The sequence below is a fragment of the Perissodus microlepis genome, chromosome 19 (genome assembly GCF_051167445.1).
Source record: "Perissodus microlepis isolate ML-2025 ecotype Zambia chromosome 19, ASM5116744v1, whole genome shotgun sequence".
NCBI lineage: Eukaryota > Metazoa > Chordata > Actinopteri > Cichliformes > Cichlidae > Perissodus > Perissodus microlepis.
The window spans coordinates 12,583,954-12,609,618 of NC_140479.1; the positions used below are offsets into that span (position 1 = coordinate 12,583,954).

The 25,665-nt window shown below is 41.7% G+C and overlaps 2 protein-coding genes across 3 annotated transcripts in view; one reads left to right on the plus strand and one right to left on the minus strand.

Annotated features, from left to right (window-relative positions):
- The first annotated feature begins 879 nt into the window (after window positions 1-879).
- LOC146365576 (tubulin beta-4B chain) lies at window positions 880-5,083 on the plus strand. The gene is made up of 7 exons (XM_084914057.1): window positions 880-1,029; window positions 1,189-1,297; window positions 2,554-2,664; window positions 2,929-3,173; window positions 3,255-3,577; window positions 3,660-4,004; window positions 4,086-5,083. Exons 1-7 carry the CDS (start codon window positions 973-975, stop codon window positions 4,231-4,233), a joined length of 1,338 nt encoding a protein of 445 aa, XP_084770183.1. The 5' UTR covers window positions 880-972; the 3' UTR covers window positions 4,234-5,083.
- A 3,811-nt stretch (window positions 5,084-8,894) lies between these two features.
- LOC146365577 (zinc finger MYM-type protein 4-like) overlaps window positions 8,895-25,665 on the minus strand; it is a 29,481-nt gene continuing 12,710 nt past the window's right edge. The window contains exons 10-29 of one of the 2 annotated variants that reach the window (XM_084914056.1): window positions 25,140-25,290; window positions 24,845-24,960; window positions 24,394-24,747; window positions 24,159-24,309; window positions 23,640-23,815; window positions 23,371-23,542; window positions 23,069-23,182; window positions 22,712-22,755; window positions 21,345-21,477; window positions 15,618-15,730; window positions 15,417-15,528; window positions 15,079-15,330; window positions 14,611-14,687; window positions 14,048-14,180; window positions 13,815-13,966; window positions 13,604-13,718; window positions 13,159-13,416; window positions 12,953-13,064; window positions 12,803-12,871; window positions 8,895-12,515 (exon numbers count right to left, since the gene is read on the minus strand). In XM_084914056.1, coding sequence (XP_084770182.1) covers window positions 12,365-12,515; window positions 12,803-12,871; window positions 12,953-13,064; window positions 13,159-13,416; window positions 13,604-13,718; window positions 13,815-13,966; window positions 14,048-14,180; window positions 14,611-14,687; window positions 15,079-15,330; window positions 15,417-15,528; window positions 15,618-15,730; window positions 21,345-21,477; window positions 22,712-22,755; window positions 23,069-23,182; window positions 23,371-23,542; window positions 23,640-23,815; window positions 24,159-24,309; window positions 24,394-24,747; window positions 24,845-24,960; window positions 25,140-25,290 — 2,955 coding nt within the window. In that variant the 3' untranslated portion in view covers window positions 8,895-12,364. Of the gene's footprint in view, window positions 12,516-12,802; window positions 12,872-12,952; window positions 13,065-13,158; window positions 13,417-13,603; window positions 13,719-13,814; window positions 13,967-14,047; window positions 14,181-14,610; window positions 14,688-15,078; window positions 15,331-15,416; window positions 15,529-15,617; window positions 15,734-21,344; window positions 21,478-22,711; window positions 22,756-23,068; window positions 23,183-23,370; window positions 23,543-23,639; window positions 23,816-24,158; window positions 24,310-24,393; window positions 24,748-24,844; window positions 24,961-25,139; window positions 25,291-25,665 lie in introns of both variants that reach the window. The other variant, XM_084914055.1, reaches the window with a different exon arrangement.

Below are 25,665 nucleotides of genomic sequence, written 5' to 3' on the forward strand. Positions count from 1 at the left end.
TAGTGAAGACAGCTGACAGGCAGTCTGTAAAAAAAAGTATTTGCCCCTTTCCAGATTTTTAAGTTACCATTTTTTTCTTTTTGTATTTTCTTTTATTTTTTGCATATTTGTCACATTTAAATGTTTCAAATGCTTATCCTATTTTTAATATTAGAAAAAGCTAAAACAGTAAATACAAAATGCAGTTTTTAAATGATCAGTTTCACTGACTCGTCTGAAACTGAGTGAAAAAGGAGCCAATGTCCAAATAAAATTTCCTCCAGAAAGCCTGGAAATGTAATGCTCAAGATGACTTTTAAAAACAAAAAAAAAGCAAAGTATAAAGAAATGAGGGATGACTCAACACCTTTCCACAGTACTGTCAAAAATAAAATTAGAAATGCTCCCACATCGTCATAAAACCTGGTATTTAAATTTGAATTACTTCCGATTGAATGACTGAATGCACATCGCACTGTAATTTTATATGTAAGCCAGAAGTTAGAAAGTGCTCTCGCTGACTCTAAAATATAACGACTATGTCACATGGTAACTACAAACGATCGCCTCCTTTGGCGTTAAGATTCAGTCTCCATATTAGGTTTCATGTCGTGAGCTCGTGTATCGGGTAGAAAATGAAGTTGATTCTGAAAAGTCTTTCCTGGGTTTGTTATTCAAACCTGAGTGACGCGCACGCAGAGCTTTTGCGCGTCTCCAAGAGACGCGCTGTGTGCTGAATGTGTGCGCCGTTCTGTCCGTGTTACCGAGGTAACGGACCTCCTGGGATCGCTATCCAATCAAAACCCGAAACCAAGGTGTTTGGGCCAATCCGATTCCCAGTCTGTTTTGTTTGACACTTAGTTCCACCAATTGCCTTCTCGGTGTCTCTATAGCTGGCAACGCTCCTACCTTCTCAGGTTAGTCCGTTGTTGGTTGAGCGCGGGATCAGTGTCTACGCTTGGCTGTTCAGAAGTTTTTCATTTCGACCAAAAAATGAGGGAAATAGTTCATCTGCAGGCCGGCCAGTGCGGCAACCAGATCGGCGCGAAGGTGAGAGTGATAGTGGTTTTAAAGTTGAGTTTGAGTGTTTGAAGTTCGAGTACGCGGGCCGCTAAATTAAATTAGCGCCAGAGCTAATCATAGCGCTGCTGAGTTTGACTGAGCCGACTGATTTAATCGTTTTATTCCGTCCCTGTGTGTGTGTTCTAGTTCTGGGAGGTTATAAGTGACGAACATGGCATCGATCCCACCGGGACTTACCACGGAGACAGCGACCTACAGCTGGAGCGAATCAACGTGTACTACAACGAGGCTACAGGTTAACTTCACACTGCACAGTCTGATCTAATTTCTGGGTGAGCTGAGGTAATTCAATAGCCAGCAGAAACCTGGTTAATACAGCCACCGTCCAGTAGGGGGGGCATTAATCAACCCCCCCTTTCAGAGTCAGGGGGCTTTTTCTTGGCTCTCATTCCTGGTTACCGTCACTCAGTTTCCAAGACAAAACAACAAAAACAAACCCTCGCCTAGCAATGGTGCCCACAAATTAGACTGTTCCCGCTTTAAGTCACACTTCGGACTGGGATAATATTATCACTAAGTTAAAGAGGCAAAGCATTAAGTATGTTCTTGCAGTTTATGACAAAGTAAACTTTTTATAGTTAAGTACAGTAAGTATGTGTACACTAGTTTCTGCAGTGGGTTTGCTCATGTCATAGTCTGGGTGATTCTACGGTGACGTCTGTCTCTGCCCCACCCCGGCCTTTGCAGAAACATTTTAGGGTTACAGTTTATTTCTGTGTTTAAAATAAACATGTTATTTAAACAGTTCCTGAGCTATCAGTTTGGCAGTGTTCGTTTTTAATCTGTCATAGAGTACCACAAGCACCACAGTCAGCTATAGCGGCTAAGCGCTGTGATTTCACATAGTTCAGAAGTGAATGAATGAATAAATAAGTTATACAATAGACACAATACACACATAGAAATGTAAGATATGTTGAACAAATATAAAATGTATAAAGAAAGTAATGATCCTATGTAGTTGCCTCACCGGTGTTACTGTGGAAAAACGGCCTATTATGAGTTCACTTCCTATTACTAATTTCCTTAAGCTCTGTAAAGAATTCATCATACCACCTCCCAATTTTGTGAGCACAATATGACAACATGTGGGTTTTATGAAAGGGACTATTAAAAACAGCCATTACTTACTCAGTAACACCGGTGACTGCTATGTTCAGAGGAACTTTTTGCATAAACTATTTGCATTTTATGCAAACGCTAAGTGTTTTTTATCATAATGAATCCTCTTTTTGTCAGGTATGGCTTAACTGAGTAGCATGATGATTAATACATTACTGGTGTTACCGTATGGGGCTTATTATTTCTGTCACATCAAACTGATATGATAATAATTTCACATCAATTGAATTTTGTTACAAGTAAGAGTTAAGATATAAGGGATTACATCACTTCTCATTTTTAATTGTTCTTCAAATTATTTTTATTGTTATAGCAAATAAACAATTCCATGAATGGACAAATATTTTTTTTGTCATCTGTCTTCACCAGGTGGGAAGTATGTCCCTCGTGCGGTCCTGGTGGACTTGGAGCCGGGCACAATGGACTCTGTGAGGTCCGGCCCCTTCGGTCAGGTGTTCAGACCTGACAACTTTGTCTTTGGTGAGCCTTTGAAAGCTGTACATTCATTCATCATCCTGGCTGTAGAAAAGTAAAATGGAAAGTATTTTGACCAAAGGAAAAAAAATCTGTGTTTGTTTGTTTTAATTTGTCTGTATGTACTTATTTGTTTGTTCAAAAAACCAGTGGAATAGTACATTTTCAAGTGATGTTTCATGTTTGGCTGCTCACTGTAAGTAAATTGTGTTTTAAATATGGAAATGGAGTCAGTGGTGTCAGATGCCTATATTTGCTTGTGACACACAGGTCAGAGCGGGGCAGGGAACAACTGGGCTAAAGGCCACTACACTGAGGGGGCGGAGCTGGTGGACTCAGTCCTGGATGTGGTGAGGAAGGAGGCAGAGAGCTGCGACTGCCTCCAGGGCTTCCAACTCACGCACTCCCTGGGCGGAGGTACGGGCTCCGGCATGGGCACGCTGCTCATCAGCAAGATCCGCGAGGAATACCCGGATCGCATTATGAACACTTTCAGCGTGGTTCCCTCCCCCAAGGTCCGTATTCGACATCCACATCATTCCAGATTAACTGTGTGAGGCCCTGCCCGCCCTTAATGGCGCCTTCTCCTTCTTCAGGTGTCCGACACGGTGGTGGAACCATACAACGCCACCCTCTCCGTCCACCAGCTGGTGGAGAACACGGACGAGACTTACTGCATCGATAACGAGGCCCTGTACGACATCTGCTTCCGCACGCTGAAGCTCACAACGCCTACCTACGGCGACCTTAACCATCTCGTCTCGGCCACGATGAGCGGCGTTACCACCTGCCTCCGCTTTCCAGGCCAGCTCAACGCAGACCTGAGAAAACTGGCCGTGAACATGGTGCCGTTTCCCAGGCTGCACTTCTTCATGCCGGGCTTCGCACCCCTGACCAGCCGCGGCAGCCAGCAGTACAGGTTAGAGCAGCCGAATGCTGTTAGCAATGCCTATTTCGAGTTTGAATTAAATCTCAACTAAAATATCTGTTCATTTTCCTAGGGCGTTGACCGTTCCCGAGCTAACCCAGCAGATGTTCGACGCCAAGAACATGATGGCAGCATGCGACCCACGCCACGGGCGCTATCTCACAGTTGCTGCCATCTTCCGAGGCCGCATGTCCATGAAGGAGGTGGACGAGCAGATGCTGAATGTGCAGAACAAGAACAGCAGCTACTTCGTGGAGTGGATCCCCAACAATGTGAAGACGGCCGTCTGCGACATCCCGCCACGCGGCCTCAAGATGGCTGCCACATTCATTGGCAACAGCACGGCCATCCAGGAGCTGTTCAAGCGCATCTCCGAGCAGTTCACCGCCATGTTCCGCCGCAAGGCCTTCCTTCACTGGTGAGAGACACCCCGGCCCGTTTGTAGCCTGAGTGCATGCCCTCATGCGACGTGTTAATCACCTCACCGCTTCTGTTTCAGGTACACGGGTGAGGGCATGGACGAGATGGAGTTCACGGAGGCCGAGAGCAACATGAACGACCTGGTGTCCGAGTACCAGCAGTACCAGGAGGCCACGGCCGAGGAGGAGGGAGAGTTCGAGGAGGAGGGTGAAGAGGACATGGCCTAAAAATCAGCACGGCTCTTCTTTTTCTCCCTTTTCTTCTTTCTATGCAACAGTTTCAGCTCAATGCGGTTCAGACGTCAAGAAGTTAAACAACTTTTTTCTTTTTTTAAGAACAAAAGTTGTCATATAACACCAAGTTATTTAGAGCGTACAGGTGATCTCCAAGCTTTTAGGTGTTACATATTGGTTTTTGTTCCCCATCTTTTAAATATGAATGTTTTCAGCCTGTTCTTTCTTTTCTGGTTAGTATCACCTCATCATTGCGCTGTTTCTAAATGGATGGTGTCATTAAAGGGAGCCTGACGCTTATTACAGGAGGTGTGATCAAAAAACTCCATTCAAAAAAGATGTAGCAGTAAATAGAACATTAAATGTCCTGTTTGTGTAGATCACTTACCCTTTGCACTGTTTGATGTCACCACAGATTTTGAACATGACCCAGCTCCAGCTTTAACATGTACTAATGAGAGAATGTAACACTAATTCATGGCACTTTCTCGCGATTTTTAACACTTAACGTTTAATGTAGAATATAATTTTTTTATTTTTTTTTAAGTGAAATTAAATATTTAAGATTTATTCTAAATGAAAGAAAACACTGAGAGCGTCAGGAACTCATCACTCCCACCCAACTTTGTGTGCTTGTTCTGATTTTGTAGACGAATTTAAATAAAGTTTGTCTTTTTTTTTGTAGAGGGGTTCAGTACAGCCATGATATTTTTAAATTATCATGAGCCATCTTTCTGCTCATATCCCTTCTATCCTAGCAAATGCGTGTGACATCCAAAACTTCCTCAATCTGAAATGGCGAATTCCCTGTTGGGGTTAATAAAGTTTGGTGCTACATATGGTGGATTACTTCTACTTTTGTCTTTTTGTCTACTTAAAAACAAATGAGTCAGATGTGCTATCGGCATGATGAGTGCAGGTGTTTGTGCAGTAGTACAGTGGGGGTAAAGATGAGCCATATTTAAGTTCACTTTTAGCAAAGAAAACATTTAATACTCCGAGTTTTTATACACACATGGCTGCTGACTGGATTCCCTTTTTTAAAAAGGAAAAAGCTAAGTTAAATTTAAGATCCAATGTGAAATATGTGTGTATTTGATTCTGGCCTCTCTAATTACTGGTGGCTCGTTTTAAATCATAGAACTAAAAACAATGGATATATTTTACATTTATTTCATCATTTTCACAGAATGCTGGATAATTGTAGTTAAATGTTTATCTGAATCACTGGTTAGCCTGATGTGGCCAAGTCTGCTCATCTCCTGCTGTCAAACTTAAGGGGTGGAGTGAGGAACAAAATGCAGACGGGGGAACAAAGTGGATGTAATTAAGAGGAGATGATAGCAGTGAATGAGGAAAGAAGCAGAGAGCTTGGACATAACCAGAGAATGCAATGAGTTGAAAGCTCTCTATGTAACATCTTACCTTATCTTGCCTTTCCAAGGCAGAAACACCTTCCCGTCTGCTGTGCTCTGGGAGTTGGACACTCACACACATCCTGAGCTGCTATGTCAAGGCCCTTGGGGACGGTTGCTATGGGTCGCTCCCCAGCTGTGACAATAAACAGGCTCTGCTGTCCCCTTAGGAAACACATAACATTTGTCAAAGTGGGAGAGCAACTGAAACTGCTGCAGGTCTACTTTCCATCATGAACACTGGCAGGTAATGGTAGACTTGAGCCAGGGACTTCAAAACAGCTTGCTCTGACAGCAATCTGGGAAGATTGTACAGAGCAGGCGTTTCAAGAGGAAGCTGGCCAAGTACCAGGGGCTTCTGGAAGATCGCAGGAGACAGAACAACTAGAAAACCCACAGATCAAAACACCTGGTGCAGCAGGTGTAACTTAAATGAGACATTTCATCCTGTCTGTGTAAATGTGGTCAGAAGTTTATATCATGGGTGTTGAACAACTGCAGATTTTTGCATCATCAGTTCAACCAACTGTACATAATTTGATGTTATCCTTGCCATGAACTGGAAACTGCTGGAACTCCTGCATCTCTGTCCACAGAGAAGCGAGTTTAAAATCTCCATTGACGGAGAGGATGCTGGAGAAAGGTTTTATGATCAGGCGAGACAAACAGAGAGCTTTTTGGCCACTGTGCCAAGTGATATCTTTGGAGGCGTAAGTGAGGCTTTCAAATCTAAGAACACTGTGAACTGTCAGGCATGGTGGTGGTAGCATCATGCCAGTGGTACTGGTACATTACACAAAAGGTATGGAATAATGAAGGAGGATTACCTTGTGATTCTTCTGTTTCACTTTAAATCAACAGCTAGAAATAAAATCTTGTTTTACATCATGTATGTTTTATAACATGTATGCTGCACAATCGTTACAGAAATCTGTAAAATCCCCAAAATAACATGATATTCACGCTCATGACAAGTGGATGTAAACTTCAGACCACAGCTTTATATATGTCAGTCAGTTTTGGTGCAAAAGATTTCCCTGCAACATTCAGAGGTCTTTTTTTGTTCTAAACTAAGGCTTGACCCATGTTTTTATATGCATACTCAGATGTTTTACATCAGGGGGAATTTTGCATTTGGCGATAACCTCTGGTTCAGATCTGTTCATGCAAAATAAAAGCTGCTTATGTGAAGTTTGTTTCCTCATCCTGTCCGGACATGCCACAGATTTGATCTTTATCCACCTTCATCAGTATAATGGCTACTTTCCTTTAACCCTTGTCCAGCTGCACAGCCAACAATAGCATGTTTTTGTGCGTGTTTGAATAAAGCTCAGTGCAAACACTCATCCATGTCGGGTATTTGACTTCATCTCTCAGTCTGCTTAACCTGCTATAATTATCATGCCCAGAATAATGCAACATTGTGAAAAGTTTACAGGAAATTTTGCAGTGTGTCGGGTAAATTAGAGTCTAAATATAATGAAAGACTAAAGAGAACAAGACAAAATTCAGATTTGCATACTGTTTCTTTTGAAAACTGGGGAAATCTAACTGCATTTGATCATGAGAAGATTTTACATCTAACTAATTCAAAGGGATTTATCAGAAGCCATCAGAGAGAACAAGAACCTGCCGATTGCAGATGAAGGGAAATAATCCTGAATATTTAAATGACAGATAACAAACAAATGTCACTATGATTGGACACTTCCTGGTCCTGTTTCTTTCCTTTACATGGAACTAAAGAAAGAAAATCAGCAGCATGCACATCATTTACAAAGTTTGCTCTCAGTCCACAAACTGCTCCCCTTTTTTCCTCTGGTGTGCCTGTAGTTTCTGCTTTTTATTCATATATACACAGGAATGATCATGAATGCTTTCAAACCTATATAAGATGATATAAAGATAAGTTAGAGCATTGTTTTTGAAGTCAAAGTAAAGCTGACTGTTTGTTATCTAATGCACTGAGTTTATTTGATCTTTTTTCCCTCTCGTCTGTTTTTTTTAAATCCAGTTTTGGGATTTATCAGCCGTTAAGGTGTCTGCCTCCTCTTGAATAACAGGAATGCCTGTTTTCCAGAAGTCATGAAACCGCGACTCCATTATGCAGCTGACCCATGACACAAGGATTTAGTAAACATTAATCGACCTTCTGTGCCTTACCTTATTTCCTGCCGTGTGTATACCAAACAAACTTGAAGCAGCTGTTTCACATACAGACACTACTAGTCGTGCCTGTTTTTTTTCTTTTCCATATAAACCACACTGACAAGCCACATATGTACGCTCACCACACACTTTCTAGTACTTGCTCGGACACTGTTTTGCCAGGGCCACCTTAATTATTTGTGGCATAGATTCAACAACGTGCTTTTTGGTCCATGTTGGCACAACAGTGTCACACAGTTGCTGCAGACTTGTCAGCTGCTCGTCCATGATGGGAATCTCCTGTTCCACCACATTCCAAAGTTTCTCTATTAGACTGAGATCTGGTGACTGTGGATGAAATTTGAGTACAGTGAACTCATTGTCATGTTGAATGAACCAGTTTGAGATGAGTTGAGCTTGAGTTTTCCCACCGGGTGCAGCCATCAGAAGATGTGTACACTGTGGTCATAAAGGGATGGTCATGTTCAGCAGCAATACTCGGGTAGGGTGTGGCGTTTGAATGATGCTCAGCTGATACACAGTGTGCCAAGAAAATAGCATTACCCCAGGCAGGATGGATCTATGCTTTCATGTTGTTCACATCAAACTCTGACCCTACTGTCTGAATCCATCCATCCAGCAGAAATCAAGACCCATCAGCTCCGGTAACATTTTTCCAATTTCCTAGAGTCCAATTTTGGTGAGGCCATGTGAAGTGTCACCTCAGCTTATATTTCTTAGCTGACAAGAGCACTGTAGCGTGGTCTTCTGCTGCTGTAGCTCATCTGCTTCAAGGTTGACGTGTTTTGTGCATCAGAGATTCTTCTGCATACTTAAGTTGAGTCGAGTTACTCCTCTGACCTCTGGCATCAACAAGAGATTTTCACCCAGAGAACCGCCTCTCACTGGGTATTTTCTCTTATACAGACCATAAAACCATGGAGACTGTAGAGCCAACACGTCCCAGCAGATCAGCTGTTTCTAAAATACTTAAATAAAAATAAAAATACTTGCATCCACCTGGGACCAACACCCAAGTCACATGTCCAAAGTCACTTAAAGAAATAAGAATAAGAAAGAAATATGATGAAATATGATGGATTTTGTTTTATTTGTTGTCATTTTTTTTAAATACTTAATGGCAGTTCAGCATTTTGTGCATGACATAAAACATCACACCATCTTTGGGCCTCTTCTCACTGAAAAATCATGAGGAAAGAAAAAGAAATAAAAAAGGAGGTTTCAGACAGCAGCTGTAATATTGAGACAGTAATATTTCATTTACACCAGCAATGGTGACAGTTATGCTCAATAGTCTGTGTGTGTTAATTCACCATCAGTAAACACTGTAAGTGCTGGAAAATGTCAGCGAGTGGCTAGTTTACACCGCAACATCCATCCATCCATCAACAAAAACAATATGAGTAACAACGAAGGCTGTACGAACGCAACTGCTCCCCGACGTCCACAACGAGAACGAACAAATTCATATTTTCATTAGGTCAACAGAGCAACACACCCCAGTTTATCCCAGAGGTTTTCCCTAAGTTCCTGCTCAAACAGCAGAACTGTGAACTGCTCATGAAAGGAAGAAGCAAAATACAATCAAAACAATTGGGCCTAATAACGTCCAGCATGTGGAGACACGCCTGGGTGTGGCAACAAAGATAAAACAACCACAGAGTTCATTCCTCATCAAAAGTCTCTCACAGAAAACCGGAATGACTCCAAACAAAGAAAAGCACACATAGAGTTTAAAATACAGAAAACCTCCGGTTTAGGAGTTAGTAAGAGTATTGTTTTTATACTTTTGATTTGTCTGCTGCTCTTCTAAAATCTGCCAACTCCTTAAGTTGGGAACCAGCTGGTGGGAGTGAAAAACAAGAAGGACAGAGGGGATAAAGTGGAGAGGAAAGAAAGGAGACAAGGGAAAGTCAGCTTCGGGGTTTGAGAATTTAGCTGATTATATACTCGTAGTGAGCCGTTCACTACAAGAAGGAGACAGAAATTATCAACGGATTCTCCTACAGCACGGAAAATGGAAAGTTCATAGCAATGAAATAAGGCCACATGGGACATATATATGAATAAATAAAGAAATGGGGGAACTATATCATATCTGATAATTCATTAAAAAAAGAAGAAAAGATGAGAGGCACTGTGCGTTTTTTGCTGTTAACAGAAGGATTACACTGATCAATATTAAAGGGGACCTATTGTGTTCTTATAGGGTTTTACAGTAGCGGGTTATTATTTTAATGATGGCCAGTCTGTGTGTGCAAGATTACGAACCCAGCGAGAGCAGAAAGCTCTGACACAAGCTTCCGGCTGTGAAAACAGAAACCCCGCCCACTTTCTCGTTACAAGGAGCTGCCAATGAGAAGATAGCTGGGCTAAAGGGGGAGGAGCTACTTGAGCAAGACATAGATGGCTTATTTCAACCTGATATCACGGTCCACCATTTCTCGCTTTGCCTCTCCAAAAAATGAAATGTACACGCATGCAGAAGTTGCAGTAACAGCAGAGGGAGATATTTTATTTCAACCAACATGAAAATAATCATGGGAAAGTTTTTAAACAGACATTATTAACACATTTACATGTATATACATATTAGCCCCCGAGCTAAATCAATTCTAAAGATTAAGGATCCTGGTATGTACTTCATACGTTTCTTGCTCACTACCGACTTTGTGGATTTAAATACATTATCTCCCCCTGCTGGTAATGCAACTTCTGCAGGTGTGTCCATTTCACATTTTGGAGAGGCAAAGCGTGAAATGATCAAGGTGGTCCAGCGTCTCTATTACATGTTTTGCTTTGAAACTGGGTTGCTTACTTTGAACTGCGAATCATGCAAAGCTATTTTAGTAAAGGAGCAGAATACGTTCACTTTAAAGTTTTAATCAGATCTCAACCATTAAGAGTCATCCACATCCAAAGTGATGGGTATGATGTGGGATTTACACTCGACATGTAATGCAGTTTAACGGATTAAAATACAAGGTGTGAGTAGAAGGTCTGTCCATAAAATATATTAAAAAAACCACACCTGACATTTGGCCCATCTGCCCTTCAAAGTTTGAATTTTGGCTTTTCTTGGATCTCTCCCTGGAAGTCCCCTTACTAGCTTTGGGAGACCTCGAAACTTTTGTGTCAAAATGAGTTGTTGAGGAGAGCTTGGTGTTCAGGTACAGTCCAATTTCCAGCTGAAAACTGAACGCATCAGGTCAGGAGCGAGTTGGACTTTTTAAGGCAGAGATATTCACTGTGAACTGCGAATAGTTCACACGGCCGCTGTAGACTTGTGGCGGTGTTTGCAATGGGCCTAAATTTCATTTATTTTCTCTAAATTTTGCTATTTTTAGTATAGCACATTTAGTACATTTCACAATTTCTTCTGAAAATTTTTCCATTTTTGGGACATTAGGGGCTGAAATAATGCATAAAATTAAAATTTCATCTTAATAATCACCTTTCTGTGAGTATTTGGGATGTCAAAGTAACACTTTATGATATCCATAGCCTCCTAGGTGAGGTGCGCCAGGCATGTCCTATCGGGACGAGGCTGTGGGATGGACCCAGAACACGCCTCAACTCCAGTTAAGCTGGAGGAAGTGGCTGGAGAGAGGGAGGTCTGGGTTTCTCTGCTTAGACTGTTCCCCCCACAACCCGGCCCTGGATAAGAAGAAGAAGAACGACAGATGGCACTACAACCAGCTGCTTTGAATACGGCGAGTATGTTTTTTTTGTCTAGCAGCAGGTGTAAATAATTATTTTAGGGATTTAGCATGTGCACCCCCAACCAGTTTCTGTACAAATGGATAAACACTTTCCAGGTGAACTGGGACCATCTTTTTGCTGTAGATCTGTATCAGATGTGGTAAAAATGAGAGGAAATCATAACGAGAAAAACAGTTGCAGAAACTTCTGGATAAATCTGAAAGCGAGTGACATCATTCACCAGTCACGCCAGCACAAGCTTTGCTCAGCATCCGCCCTTGTCGTCACACTGTGCTCTGTGACTTCATCATCTTCCTCAAAATTAAGTTCTAGGGTCACTGAGGGACAGAACGGGGCTTCCAGGGAATGATCTGGAAAAAGCAGCCCCTTTAACAGCAGTGCACAAACACACAACAGTATCTGCTCAAAATGCTGTTATCGATCATGTGACGTGTTGCCAGAAAGGCAACCTTCTGCGTCGGGTTCACTATTCTCCACAGAAAGGGTTGAAGAAAAAAAAGGTGACACTAATAAGACAACTCAGATGGGCGTCACCTTTCACCAGTCTGTATCTGAAATAAAAAGCACATCTGACGTCCCGGGCACTGAAAGCTGTGTGAGAGATTCCCTTTGTCCTGCCTAATAACATCAGATGTTTGTAAACTCGTTGTGCGTTTCTCTGACCGCTGCTGAGGTAACAAACCCGAAGCGTCCGTTCATCGCATCTCTGTTCGCTCCGTTTCCCTGTCAGCCTCCGTCCGATGTGACCGATGAGCACAGTTTTAATTCAGGGAACAGGTCCCAGAGGGGACTCTGAGCGGGACGAGCGCCACTTGGCATCACTGTAAGCCGCCACATTCGGCAGGCGTAGACGAGGACGCGAGAACCACTGCTTCCTCTTCCTGCTGAACCTCTCTGACAGCCAAGATGCGAGTGAGCATGCTCTGTAGAGTGGCGGCATCCAATGGTTGAGAAGTGTACCAGTGGGGACTGTTGAGGTTAAAATGGAAATGATAAAAAACATTATTTTCACTTTACAGTGTCAACATAAAGTCTTTTCTGTTTTCTGATCTTTGAGAAATTTTATGGACAGAAAATTTCACATTTTTTCACCTCAAAAAAATTATGCGAAATGACAAGGAAATTCTGTGTCGTTAGCTTGTGTTGATCACACAGCATTGAAATGCTTGCTGAAGTGACACCCATAACCAATTCAAGAAGCAACGCCTACACGTATGGTTACACAGCTAAGCTTGGGGTAATAACGACGCTCTGACCTGTGTGTGTGGACGTTCTGTTCGGGCTGCAGGTAAAACATGTTGGTCTTTTTCTTCACAGACTCCGGGCTGTGGTGCACAAAGAAAGTAATGCGCTCAGTTTTCATTCCTGCAGCAGTGATTGCAAGTTTGTCTGTGTGTGAGTCTCACCATCTGGAGAGGTAGAACTCATAGAGTCGGACAGGACAGTGCAGAGGGTTGGTGACGTTCTCCATCATCTCCAGGTCCCCCTCGTTCTCCGTCTGCCTTTTTCTGAGTCGTTCTGGACATAACGGGACACAAAAACCCAGCTGATCTCTACTTCTGTGCATACTTTAGTTAAAGTCATTCACATGATTTCAGTCAACGACGCCCACCTGTCTCTTCAGAGCTGGGCGCACTGGCACTGCTTCTCTGGAATTGGAGGTAGTAGACTTTGCCGGCTCGGCTGCAGGGTTTAGAGTGGCGGGTGAAGTTGGAAAAAGACAGGCGCTGGTGCTTCTCCATGGTGTTGAAGTGGAAGTATTTGGTGCAGAAGAAGAGCAGCGTGTTGAGCAACACTATGGGTGAATAGGCGCCCAGCTGCTTACACTCCCACAGGTAGGACTCCTCGACACGGGAGGAAACAACGCCACCTGGAGGAAGAGAGATGTCTGGATCTTTTTGTTTGCTGGTTGGTGCTTAAAGCAAGATAAACGTACTGTAAATATGTATCAAGATAATACCCTAGAGTGAATTAATTCTTATTTTTGCTACAATGCTATGTCTATTAAAGAAAATAGATGAGGAATAATTTAATAAAATCTATTTTATTCATCGTACCACTAGGTAGTAGTTTTGGTTTCCAGAGTTGAAGCATCCCAGAGATCTCGGAGGCAAACTGATTGTACAGCTGGTCGGTGAAGATGTTCTCTATGCGACCCATCATAAACAGATGCTGTCCAAACAGAGAGGGTGGGGGACGGAGAAGGTTGTTTTAGGAGAAAAATAAAGAAACATGATGGAAACCAGTTGTGCAGTTTTTCGTGGGCACCTGTTGTATCCCCAGACAGAGGTAGAAGATGCTGTCCGGGCTGTAGGGCTCTCCGTTGGGCCGTCGCACTTCTTTGATGAAGCAAGACAGACCGAAGCTCAGCTCAGCGGAGTTGCAGTCAAGGACGTCTTCTTTCACTTCAACTGGATCGGCTGTTACGGGGAGAATGAAGGTAAAGCGCAGGCAGTGCAGATTAAACAGAAAATTAATCAAGAACGAGGAAAAAAACTCACATTTTTGTGGCTGCTTGTTGCGTTGCTGGACCCAGCTTCTCCAGGCTTTAACCCCATACAGGTGGTTCAGTTTGGAGGTGGCAGAAAGTGCCATGGCTGTGCCACGCTCCAGAGAACCAGTCCTCCTCCGACCCTGGATAGTTGATGGGAAAAAAAGCTTTTTATGGCCAAATTAGGTGCATTTTAAACATCATAACAACATAACATGGAAGTACAGGGAAGCATTCTTTGTTTTGAGTCCTGGTTTTTGGATCAGTAGGAGTTTTCAGCAACATAATCAGACAGGGTATGGGGAAATAAACCCCGCCCCCATCCTGATGGGTTCTCTGCCCAGTGCCTCCACATTTAAAACAATTCCCTAAGCACCCTTGACTGGCAGGAGTGGAAATAGAAGCGTGGAAGATTTGTTATGCTCTTACAGTATAATTCAAAACATACATGATTAAACATGGCTTAGGTGATTTTTTGTTGTCTTTTAAAATATACAAGTAATAAAATAAGCTGGCAAATTCCAAAGTCCATCATAGGGGGAAAAAAGAGACTCATGATCAATGATGTCGTACCCGTTTCCGGCCGGACGAGCCCTCTCTGGGTCTCTTCACTCCTCGCTGTGGAGCACATGACTTCTGATCCAGCGACTCTGCAAAAACAAACATTTCCAATTATCCTGCTTCTGTTGTTAGTGGATGATTTTCATCTTTCTTCTGTATTAATTCTATTTTTTTTTTATTAATATCTATTAATCAGCCACAATTTCTAGTGGCTTAATGTTCACCTAACAAGCACAGGATTCCTGGTTTGAGTCTGGAAGAAGAAGCAGCTTAAAAAACATAAGAAAAAACTCTCCAAAATCAAACTTATGGAGCTATCATACTGAGAATTTCTGTTTTTATTTTTTTTTGCTGTGCTTTTTATATTTTATCTTGTCTGTCTGGATTTCTTCTTGAACTTAGCATATACTGCTAAAGCAAATCTGAATCAAGTATATGTTATGCTTTCTTCAGCTGACTATCAGTGATGTCACATCTCACTAGAAGGGAAGTCATTTTCCAAGTCCATCATCGGGGAGGTTGGTGGTTGATCGTCGGCATAGCTGGCAGGAGGGTCGGTTGTCATTTGGCTCGTCTCTGGCTCTGGATCAGCTGCCTCTGGATTCTTCTCTGAAGTCTGAGTAAGTGGTAGGTCAGCTCGGTCTTCTTCTTCCCTCAGAGTTTCCCCGAGATGAGGGATTGTGGGAGCGACCACTTCAGACTTCATGTCTCCACTCTCAGAGGTGTTCTGGTCTAGAGCAGTCACATACAAACCCAGAGGATCATGAAAACACTGCTGGAAGTGTTACATGTATTAAACCCAGGATCAGAATGCTCACCTGCACCGGACTCATCTCTCTGCTTTTCTTCCTCCACCAAAGAAGCCTCTGACTGGACAGCTGCATCTTTCGTGTCCTTGTTCAGTGGTGGAACCATCATGGGTACTGGAACCTTAAAGAAAAAAATGGAAAGAAGTGTTTGATTTACTGAAACAATTATTTAAACCTTATAGATTGTGAATATAAAGTAAGAGGACCTACAGGCATGGGCATAGGCAGTGGAACAGGTGTGTGCTGGGAATACATGTTCATAGGCACTGGAATGAAGACCGGCACTGGGACTGGAACCATTAACACCTTCACGTTCTCCTCTCCTGCTGCCAGAGGAGGATGAAAGGGAGATAAAGAAATAGTTAATCCTGTTTTTATGTGAAGCAAATGATTTGAAGAAGAGGAAAATTAAAGGTGAGGCACAGGAGTGGGTCACTGTGACATCACGGGCCAATTACACAAACTTTACAAGAGACCAAAAAGTGACAGTTTGGGGTTAGCCAAGAGGAATAAAGTGGACCTCTTAAAACTACTTCCCAGCTCCACCTTTTTATTCCTACACTCTACTCGAGTAGTTTTCCCATGATTCAGGGTTTGTAATGATCATTTTTAATCTTAGTCGGGGCCTCATCTTAACCAGCTGTTTGTGCTCCTGTCTCATGAAATTGATAAAAAAAAAAGCTACCATTAATTTTTACTGTTTCCCCATACGATACTCATTGCACAACTGAAACAAAATTAAAAACAAAAACAATAAAAATTAATCCTCTGAGATTACTGAGCTTACAGTCACAGTCAGACTCTAAGGAGCAGCTGTTATTAATTCACTCCAGAAAGGGATCAGAAGTAGGTGTATGTGTACAAAAAGGTGGCATTTATTAATAAAAACATCTGAATTAAATAAAAGGAAATCCTGCTGGTGCCAACATTACTAGCTGCTCTGGACCTAACCAAACTGTCTTTGCTACCAGCTGATCATTAGGATTATAGGTGACCCACAGAAACCAACAGCAAAAACCACCCAACTGATGGAGTCGGCTACAAAAATAACACAGAGAAAATCTGGGATGTGGGCACAGGGAAAAGCGGAAAGAGAGATTCCTTTCACAGTCTTATGATAAAAGTTAAAATGCTACCAATGTGACACCAAAAGATCTGCTGTTTGCAGAGTCTTCTGATTTACTGGAACAGCAGTTTTTTTTTATTTTTCTGATAAATGCAATGACAAACATGTGGCCAGCAGATGTCGCCACTGAGATGTGACTAACTTTTCTGATGGAGTGTCAGGTCACTCCATCAGAAAAATTAGATTTCTCATCACTGCTCCTGCATTTTTGAACCATCAGGGATGGCAAATAAAGCCAGCTGCCTCATGTCAGGACTCAGCTGACATGCATTTATCATCAGACTGAAAAAAATCCCAGATAGCAATAAACCTTCACATAATCACAATAAATGTAAGACTTTAAAACCTTTCTTAATATCACTTCAATGATTACAATTGATTTGGAAATAAACATCAAATGTTGATGTCAGTTCAAAATGATCATTCTTTTGGTTTAATTTCAGAAAAATGTCCAAATGTTTTTATTTTTATTAAGAAAATAAGACCATCATGAAGTCCCACCGCTTATTAAAAAAAACCTCTGGCGTGCATGGTTTGCTTCATTGACATTTATCATTATTTTGGCATCCTCACATATATACAGACTGTACTTTTTAGATGTTTAAGATGCATATTTTATCAAGACACTGTTACTGTTGATTGTTTTATACTTAAAAAACAGCCGAGAGGACCCAAATGTGCCGAAAGGACGAAAACAAGAGACCTATAAGTCACCTGCAGCCACCTCATTAGGTGGAGAGGAGTCTAGGCATTTCACCTGAGTCAAATATCAGATGCTTTGTGGCATTTGGGCCACAAAACACCTCCTGTAACACATGTTGATCCCAGCAGAAGACTTTGGGCTCTTAAAACTATTAACTGCCTTAACTGAGCCACAATGTTAAGAGTCTGAGCTCCATCCTGATCATTTTGTCAGCATTTGTTGGCAAGCGGCCGAGGTGAGGTTCAAATATGTCTGTTATCTTAAATTTGTACATGTCAATAAAAAAAAAAAAAAGTAATAAACCATCACAACTGTTTTTTTTTCCCACAAATATAATTTATTTGCAGTTCTTGCTTTCAACCAAAACTTTCAAAAAACAGAAAATGAGGAGGAAATGAAACATGCAGATGCACATACAGCAAAATGGAATAAATATTAAAAATAAAACTGTGTACAATGGGTCATTAAATAAAGTTCAGTAATGTTACACACAGCTGGAATCAGTTCAATTCTGACCCTTCAAGTCAGAATTGAAACCAAACTTGGTTCGCGAGACTGCATCAGTAGTGAGGTAATTTTCATGAATCACACATTCATATCAAACAAAGTGTAACAGGATATAAAATTAGACTGACATCAAATAAACGAATGAATGAGGTTTGCCAGACTCGAGACCGGTCAGACATTCAAGTGAGTGCAAGTTTTAACCTCAAAGATGAACGCCTACCTGAGGTTTCAGTTGGGGATTTACCAACCTTCAACTGCTCACATACTCCAGCTGGATTTTAATAGATTTCCTCACCTGTAAAAGGGGGATCTGTTGTTTTTATAATTCAAGTATTTAATGGCAATGCTTTAAAGCAGATGGTTGTAGATTTTTACTCCGGGACTCTACCAGCTACCAGAGTAGCTTTGCATGATTCACAGTTGAAAATAATCCCCATTTATCTTTTACTAGGCCTGGCTGCAGCCCCTCGCTCTAGCATCCCTCAGAATGTAGCCGCTTTAGCCCCTCCCCTGTGATCTTAACAACAGGTGGGTGGGGTCTGTGCCTAAACGGACCATATCAGAAATAACCACTCTCAATGACATCATACAGAGCTGAGAGTTACAAAAAAAAAAAAAAAAGCCTGAAACTTAATGTTTCTTAAGAGCAGTCTGAAGCCGGATGTTTTACTTGCAAATAAACTGAAGTCACGGGCTGTTTTAATTGTGAGCATCCACAGTTGTTACAGTATATATGGAAAAGGGTAATAGGTCCTCTTTAATGCAGTCACCATCCTACACAATAAAACCACATGCCTCCAAATGGGGTATCATCTTCATGAGAAGCTTATTAAAAAAAAAGACCTTTCAGCTTATAAAGAAGAAAAAAAATCTCACATCACAGGAAATGGAGGAATAGTAGTATGGATGAGGGGCCATCATGAATAATAATGAAAGAAAAAATGAAATCTAAATTTAATTTAATAACAGGTTTTAATTATTTGACACAATTCTTCTTCTTCTTTCTTTCTTTTCTTTTTTTAAAATGAGTAAGGTCAGTGACTTGTCTTTTGTGGATCTCTTGCAAATACCCACCATACAAACTAAATACTCATAGCGGAAAGAAAATACTCAGCCATGTGATTAGGTCATAAATATTGCTGTCTTTACTTCATATAAAAATACACAGAAAGCCCCTTTAAGTGCATCATTTCTTTGTAGTGCCAGATTACAAGTATGAATTCACAAAAGTACTGAAATGAAATGAGGTTTTTTTGCCTTTGTTTGTTAAGGCTCTGGAGGTAATCATAAACAACAAAACAATATATATATGAAGTAGTGTGGAAACATCGGTTAAACCCTGTAGTTTTCAATCTGTGTCCGAGCTCGGGGGGGGAAGGGGAGGAGGCGGAGGAAGAGGAGGAGAGCGTCTCACGTTGGCAGATCAGGAGGCTGTGGAGAGAAAAACTCGGGTGACACACTCGACCCTCTCAAGAAGTCAGCTGGAAAATGCAAATTCATTTCAACAAATCACGCAAGCACAACATTAACAGGTTTAAAAAACAAACAAACAAACAAAAAAGGGCTGTAGTTGTTGTAAGACTCACAAACATTCAGACATGCTGAATGCACAAGCTTTATTCTTTACATGTTATAAAGCAGAAGGGAATTTGTGTGTGCTCGGAAAACTCACCTTCAGTTTCCAGTTCGGGAATCACTTTGTAGATCAGTCGGGTGTGATAGAGCTCGAAACAGGGCACGGGGCAGAGGCTGGGCTCTCCTGAACACGTCTTACAGTAATACGACGTCTGCCTGCCCGACGGCTCGCTCCTGCTCTCACAATCTGTCTTTTCAAGGTGCTCCTCCTCCTCCTCCTCTTCTTTTTTCTCCGTCTCCTCATCCTCTGCCCTCTTCTGCTTCTTCTCCGCTCCCTCTTCTTCCTCCACCCTCTTCCTCTTGTGCTGTCTGCAAACCTTGCAGTCTGAATAAGTCTCTCTCTTGCCCAGGAAATGGCGCCCGGTTAGACGCGCTGGCAAGCCATCACACGGTTGCGTTTCTTCCTGACATTTTGGGCACGGTTGCGGTGGCGTGGAAGCTTGAGCTGACGGTTGGTCAGACTGCGAGGAGCTATCTAGCGGAGCTGGTGCAATTGTTAAAAACAGCTAATTGTGAGCAAAGATTGAAGAACAAAAAAAGAAATCAAAAAAAGAAACACCAGCTGTGGACTGCGGGAACGCTGCTGCTGAGCATAGGATTCATTTTTATTTTAGGTGCATGGTGTTTAGATGGAGCAGTGACTGATACACATAAAATGCCAACTCTTAGTGAACGATGGCACAAATGGTAGCAAGTCTATCAGAATATTAGCCCACTGAGCTAAACTTTATATAAATCTAAATAAATCTAAATAAAAAAAACAAAGAGGAAACGGTAATAGTTTTAGTCTGTCTGATGATGCTTCAAGGAAAGTGTTTGTTGAGACTTGTCTCAATGTCTACAACACTTTCAAAGATTCAGTGTTTTTATTATAATGTCTGTGCTGCCTCTCATACACTGAAGGACTGAAACTGAAACCAATAAAAACTAAACCCAAACTAAATATTTACAACAATAAAATCTATAAGAAAATCAGCAAACCTACAGTGGCCCTGAGAGGTCGAACAGGAACTTAAGAAAACACCAGCAAACAGAAAAATGTTGCAAAACAACACAAAACACAGAAAAAAAATTCACATTGGGTTTTTCTATTTCCATTGTGTTTTATGTGCTTTTTGCGCCATTTGCTGGTGTTTTCTTAATTTGCAGTGTATTTGACGCCTCAAAGCCACTGTACGGATCCACTATGGAAAACTTGCTGAAATGAAATAAAACTGAAAGCACAAAGTCAAAAACATAAGAGTAAAAACTAATTAGAAAAAACCCTGGTGCACTCACAGTAACAGCATTACAAGAACATGATTATTTTTAATATTGTGAATAACTTTTATATTATTTATCTTGATTCCGTTTTTTAAGTTTCACTAGGAAAAACAATTTTATTGAGTCATACTGGTTTCTCTTTTTTGTTAACATTTCATCTTACAAAGTTGAGAAAATTAAGCTGAGACCCTGATGTTGACTTATATAAAATATTCGTTTTATGTGAGGCAGACGTTTAATACATAAAATATTGATTCTCTGTCTGTTGTTGGCTGACAGGAGGAATAATGCTGATAAATTTAACACTGGTAATGCTAATGGAACAGTTTTCCAGTAAGAAGTAAGGACACTGGGGTTCATAAATATTTAAATATATGGAAAAACATCTTTTAAATTATCTAATCATTGCTGTTGAGACAAACATGCAAAGCTGTGACTTGTAAAACACCCCCAATAAACAAAGACAATGTAGTAGGTTTGTGTAAAAATCAACATATGTCCATTTAAAAACTTTCAGAAATTATAATTTATTTTAAAGGTGCATTACCGGTACATGTCTGTTAGTGCACTGTGTATTCACCAGGTGTTTGTTGCTGTGCTGTACTGAGTTTTACTGTCAGGAAGTTACTGAAAGTGGTGCAACTCAGCTCCCAAATCTCACTAATCAACAGGCAAAACATGTTGAGGTGATTCCTGCAATTACCTCCTGATTCAGTGGAAGGCAGCTGGCACATGCTCTCTTGGTCCATGGTGAAGGGCCTGCAGAGAACGGACTTGTTCTTCATCTGACGCCGACGGGATGAAGGCACACGCATGGCATCGGTCTGGGTACTGGCCTGCATATTAAGTATCAAACAGTAACAATAAACGAGGCGGATCTGACTCAACCATAAATTTGTTACAGTGGACAGTTTCTCCAACAGGAATCATTTGAGTGTCAAAAAGGGTGCCATTTTTTTAGCAGTCTGTGCTGTTTGACATCAGAGATGTAAATCTTGAGGCCACCTTAATGTGAAACTGCTCTCTGCAAGTCCAAAGATCAAGTTTCAGCCTTTCTGAACTACAGCTCTATTAAGAATAACAATGGATACTGGGGCACCAGTTTAGCTCACAGGTTGAGCAGATGACCCTCCGCGTGTCTTCCCCACTCTCTCCCCCCTCTTCACTCACTGCATCATTAAGAATAGGAATGGATACTGGAGTCACTCGGACTGCATACTGACACTTAGTTGTACAGTGTGAATACATATTGTTTGATCTCTGTGGACTCTCTTTACACAGCATGCTTGAAATATGATTACAAATTTTGGGTGAAGTATCTAAGATGCACCATTTGGAGAAAATCTTCAGGTAGTTTCAACAAAACAGTTTTTTTTTAATTTTAATTTTTTATTGTCTTTTAGATCTCTGAGGTCAATGAAAAATGCAAGTGACAGGTGATGTCGCCGTGGCTACAGCCATTTTTTATACAGAGTCTGCTGAGGTTAATTGCGATCTTTGCAACGTGCTCGGGAAGTTGACACTTGAGTACAGAATGCCACAGAGTAAAGAAAATAAATGAAAATGGACCCAGTAATATACTGTGGAGATTAGGAAATTATTTTACTGTTACTATTCATAACCATTATCATTACTATTGCATTAATTGTCATTTCATCAAAGCATTTATTGAAGCTGTTGAAGTTACATTAAAGTCTGTATTTCAGGTGTTAGTATAATCACATAATCTTTCATTGCAGGTGCAACTGTAATCATTTTATGCATTATACACATTGCATTTTTGTGCTTATTAAAGAGTTGACGCTCGGTCAGTTAATTGATGGTCAGAAGCTTCGGGCGGCGTGATGTCCGGCCGATCTATTGAGTAAAGTGGCTTAGAGCTATGAAAAGAACATGCTTACAATGCATATACACCACATATAATCTAGAAACAGAATAGAGGCCTGTGTGTATTTAGCAACCTGCTGCGTTGGAGTTTGCCTGGTAACAGATGACAATCGATCCTCTCTAATAATGTCAGGCAAAATCATCTAACCTGAGAGAACAAATACACACAGAAACACTACATACGTGGTCGAGATTCTTGCCGTCTACACTGGAGGTCGGTAGAGCTCCTAAAACAAACAAACAGACAAACCACAAAACCCCAATAATATGGTTATAATTAATAATATGAGAGCTGACATCACAAACACAAACCTAAATGACTTTAAATATTATCAGTTGCTTTAGCGGTAGCTATCTTTTTAAAATATCTGTACTGTGCTCATTACAGAGAAAACATTTACATAAGAGAGCTTCTCACTTATTGCAAATACTCACTCTAGAAAGGATAAAATGTTTAAAAACCAAATCTAAAGACACTACATACACAACAAATATTAGAATATTAGGACACTGGTTTTATGGACGTGTGCATGTACTAACCAGTCAGAGTGGTATCTGCTGACACGCTGGGCTGTGTGGCGGAGCCGTTGGCCAATGAAACGACGTCAGCTATGACTGGATTCATCTTTGAGGAGTGGTGGGGTTGGGTTGGAGCTGGAAGTAGAGAGTGAATGCAATCCCTTCACCCAGATGCTTCAGTGTTTACCACGCAGACCTTACTTGGTTTGTTTTGATTTAAACACCATTTGAGAAGCAGCTCTGTAGCTTTCTAAGTTTTTGCAGATTTGAAATAATTACTGCGCGTGTTCATGTGCAGCTTTACAGTTTTGAACATTGTTTACCATATGGTGTCTGTGGCGCCGTCCCGTTACTGCTGCTGTGTTGGCTCGTCTCAAAGTGAAGGTGGCAGTACTGCTGTAGGCAGGGCAGGTTGCAGAAGTTACGCACCGAACCCAAACACTGCAGCTTCTCCGTCATGTAGCCCTGCTTCCTGCAACTGTCACACCGACCCATCTGCACCAAGACATAGGAAGACACGACAACATTCAACACGCTGCAAGAGGCATCGTGTGGTTCGGTGTATAGTGCAGTGGGCCAGCCGTATTCTCACCCCGTAGTAGAGTACAGTGTACTGGGACATGCAGTGGGGTCTGCAGAACTCCTCCAGCTTGCCTCCGTAGTGACTGTGCAGCATCTTCTGTGCAATGCCAGAGCAGTAGGTGCAGGGACGCCAGACATGCTCCTTGCTACGAGAAGTCAGGTCATGCTTGAAGAGCAGCTTACAGTCTGGAAAACACAGCAGGAGGGGTATTACCTCAGCACTACTGCAAACACAATTAAATCTGGAAATTAAAACAGAGAGAAAAGCTAGAGAGAAAATTCAGATAGTTCCTAAGAGATAAGAATTATCTTGTACTTTCAAAATTACAAAAAAAGTCCAAGTAGATTGTGAGTTAGAGTTTGAGGGTCAAAAATAATAACCGAGATGACCTCTGATGAGAAGGATTTGCAAAGGATCACAGCAATAGAGCGGCACATGGCTGAATTATGTTTAGTAACCAACATGACGAAACTTGACTAGCATCAATAGTGTAGAACAGGATGAAGGCCATCTTTGAGCATTACTCACTTTCACTGCAGAAGACCAGGTCCTGCTGGTTGTAGGCGATGGTGTCAAAGATCACCTTATCCTGCTTACACCACTCGCACACAGCAAGGATATTTTTCTGGGTTTTATACTGCTCACAGCACATCTTACTGCAGAACACAGAAATTCGACCCTGCAGGCAAAAACAACAACTAGTATATTCCTTTTTTATGGTGCGGCACTGGTCATGCAGAAGGATATGAGTGAGTTTACTTACCTGGTGGCTGAATAATAGCGGCTTGGTGTTGAACTGTTTACTGCACTGATGACAGGTCAGTTTGGAGGTGTCACCTAGCCGGCCCTCTGCCAGTTTCAGTGGCTGACCGGCCTGCGTTTCTCCTGGCACAGAAGGGGAGGAGGAGATGGCCGGATGGGGAGGCACTAGTGGGGGCACTGAGGTATGACTGGGATGATTGCCTGGATAGGGAACTGAGGATGGGTAATCCTGAGGGACGGGAGGGACTGAGCTGGCTCCGGCAGAAGGCCCCGGTTTGGGGGCATCTCTGACGGAGGGGTCCCTGAGAGAAGAGGCTCCATTGGTCAGGTCTGGCTGGGATATGTGGCCAGATTTCTATGAGACATTAAGGGAAAAGAAAAAAAAATTACAAGACGGCTTAGACCATCAATGTGTGCCATCTTTAAATTTATTAATGCCACTGTTGCTTTACCCTGAAGATAGTCACACAGGTATAGGAGCAGAAGTTACGTATGGTGCCATCCACCATGGCAAGGTGATACTGAGGAACGGCGGTCACTTTACACAGGGAACATGGGAATGGAGTACCTGCAAAAAAATAAAACAGTCATTAAAAACAAAAACTTGAGATTTTTCCTCCAATGGAGCCGGGAGGCTAACTAATTATTTTCTATTCTGCATGGTATCTTAATTTGTAATAAATATACTGCTGTAAACCCTGTGCTTGTGACATGACCCTGACACATGTGGACGCGTGTGTGTCATACCAGTGAGATTATGCTGAGGTGGTCGACTCTGTTCCACGCAGACCACAGAACAGTAAAGCTGAACTTTTCCCTTCTGGTCTCGTTCCATGATGGTTGTGGACACGACCACTGTCTTGTGACAGTACGCGCACTCTGTTGTCTTTCTACAGGTCTGTGGAGGAAACGACACGAGGGTGCCGAGCATGATTTTTCTGACATAATGAATAATGAGAACAGATGCATGCATATTTGCACACAGAAGCAGCAGCTGTGCTTGCGAGGCGAGTCTGTGCTGCTCCCATTTTGCTCAAAGAGACTGACTATAAAACATTTTGTTATGAAAAACACTTTTTTTTTTTTAAAAACTAAGAAGTTGGATCGATTATTGTAACTCCCGAAAAAACTTCACACTGCCCAGGATAGATCCCCGTTTATATGATACGACAGGGCAAACCACTGAACCACCCAAGTACGCCAAAACATCAATTCAAGTCTAGCATTCATAAAGCATATATCTTCAAAATTCAGCAGGTTCTGATAATTTGGA

What these genes read in the sequence shown, in the direction of transcription:
- LOC146365576 (XM_084914057.1), top strand. Translation starts at nt 973, where the DNA reads ATGAGGGAAATAGTTCATCTGCAGGCCGGCCAGTGCGGCAACCAGATC. An exon ending in GCGTGGTTCCCTCCCCCAAG is followed by an intron (nt 3,174 to 3,254) that starts GTCCGTATTCGA and finishes CTCCTTCTTCAG; the next exon opens with GTGTCCGACACGGTGGTGGA. An exon ending in CGCAAGGCCTTCCTTCACTG is followed by an intron (nt 4,005 to 4,085) that starts GTGAGAGACACC and finishes CTTCTGTTTCAG; the next exon opens with GTACACGGGTGAGGGCATGG.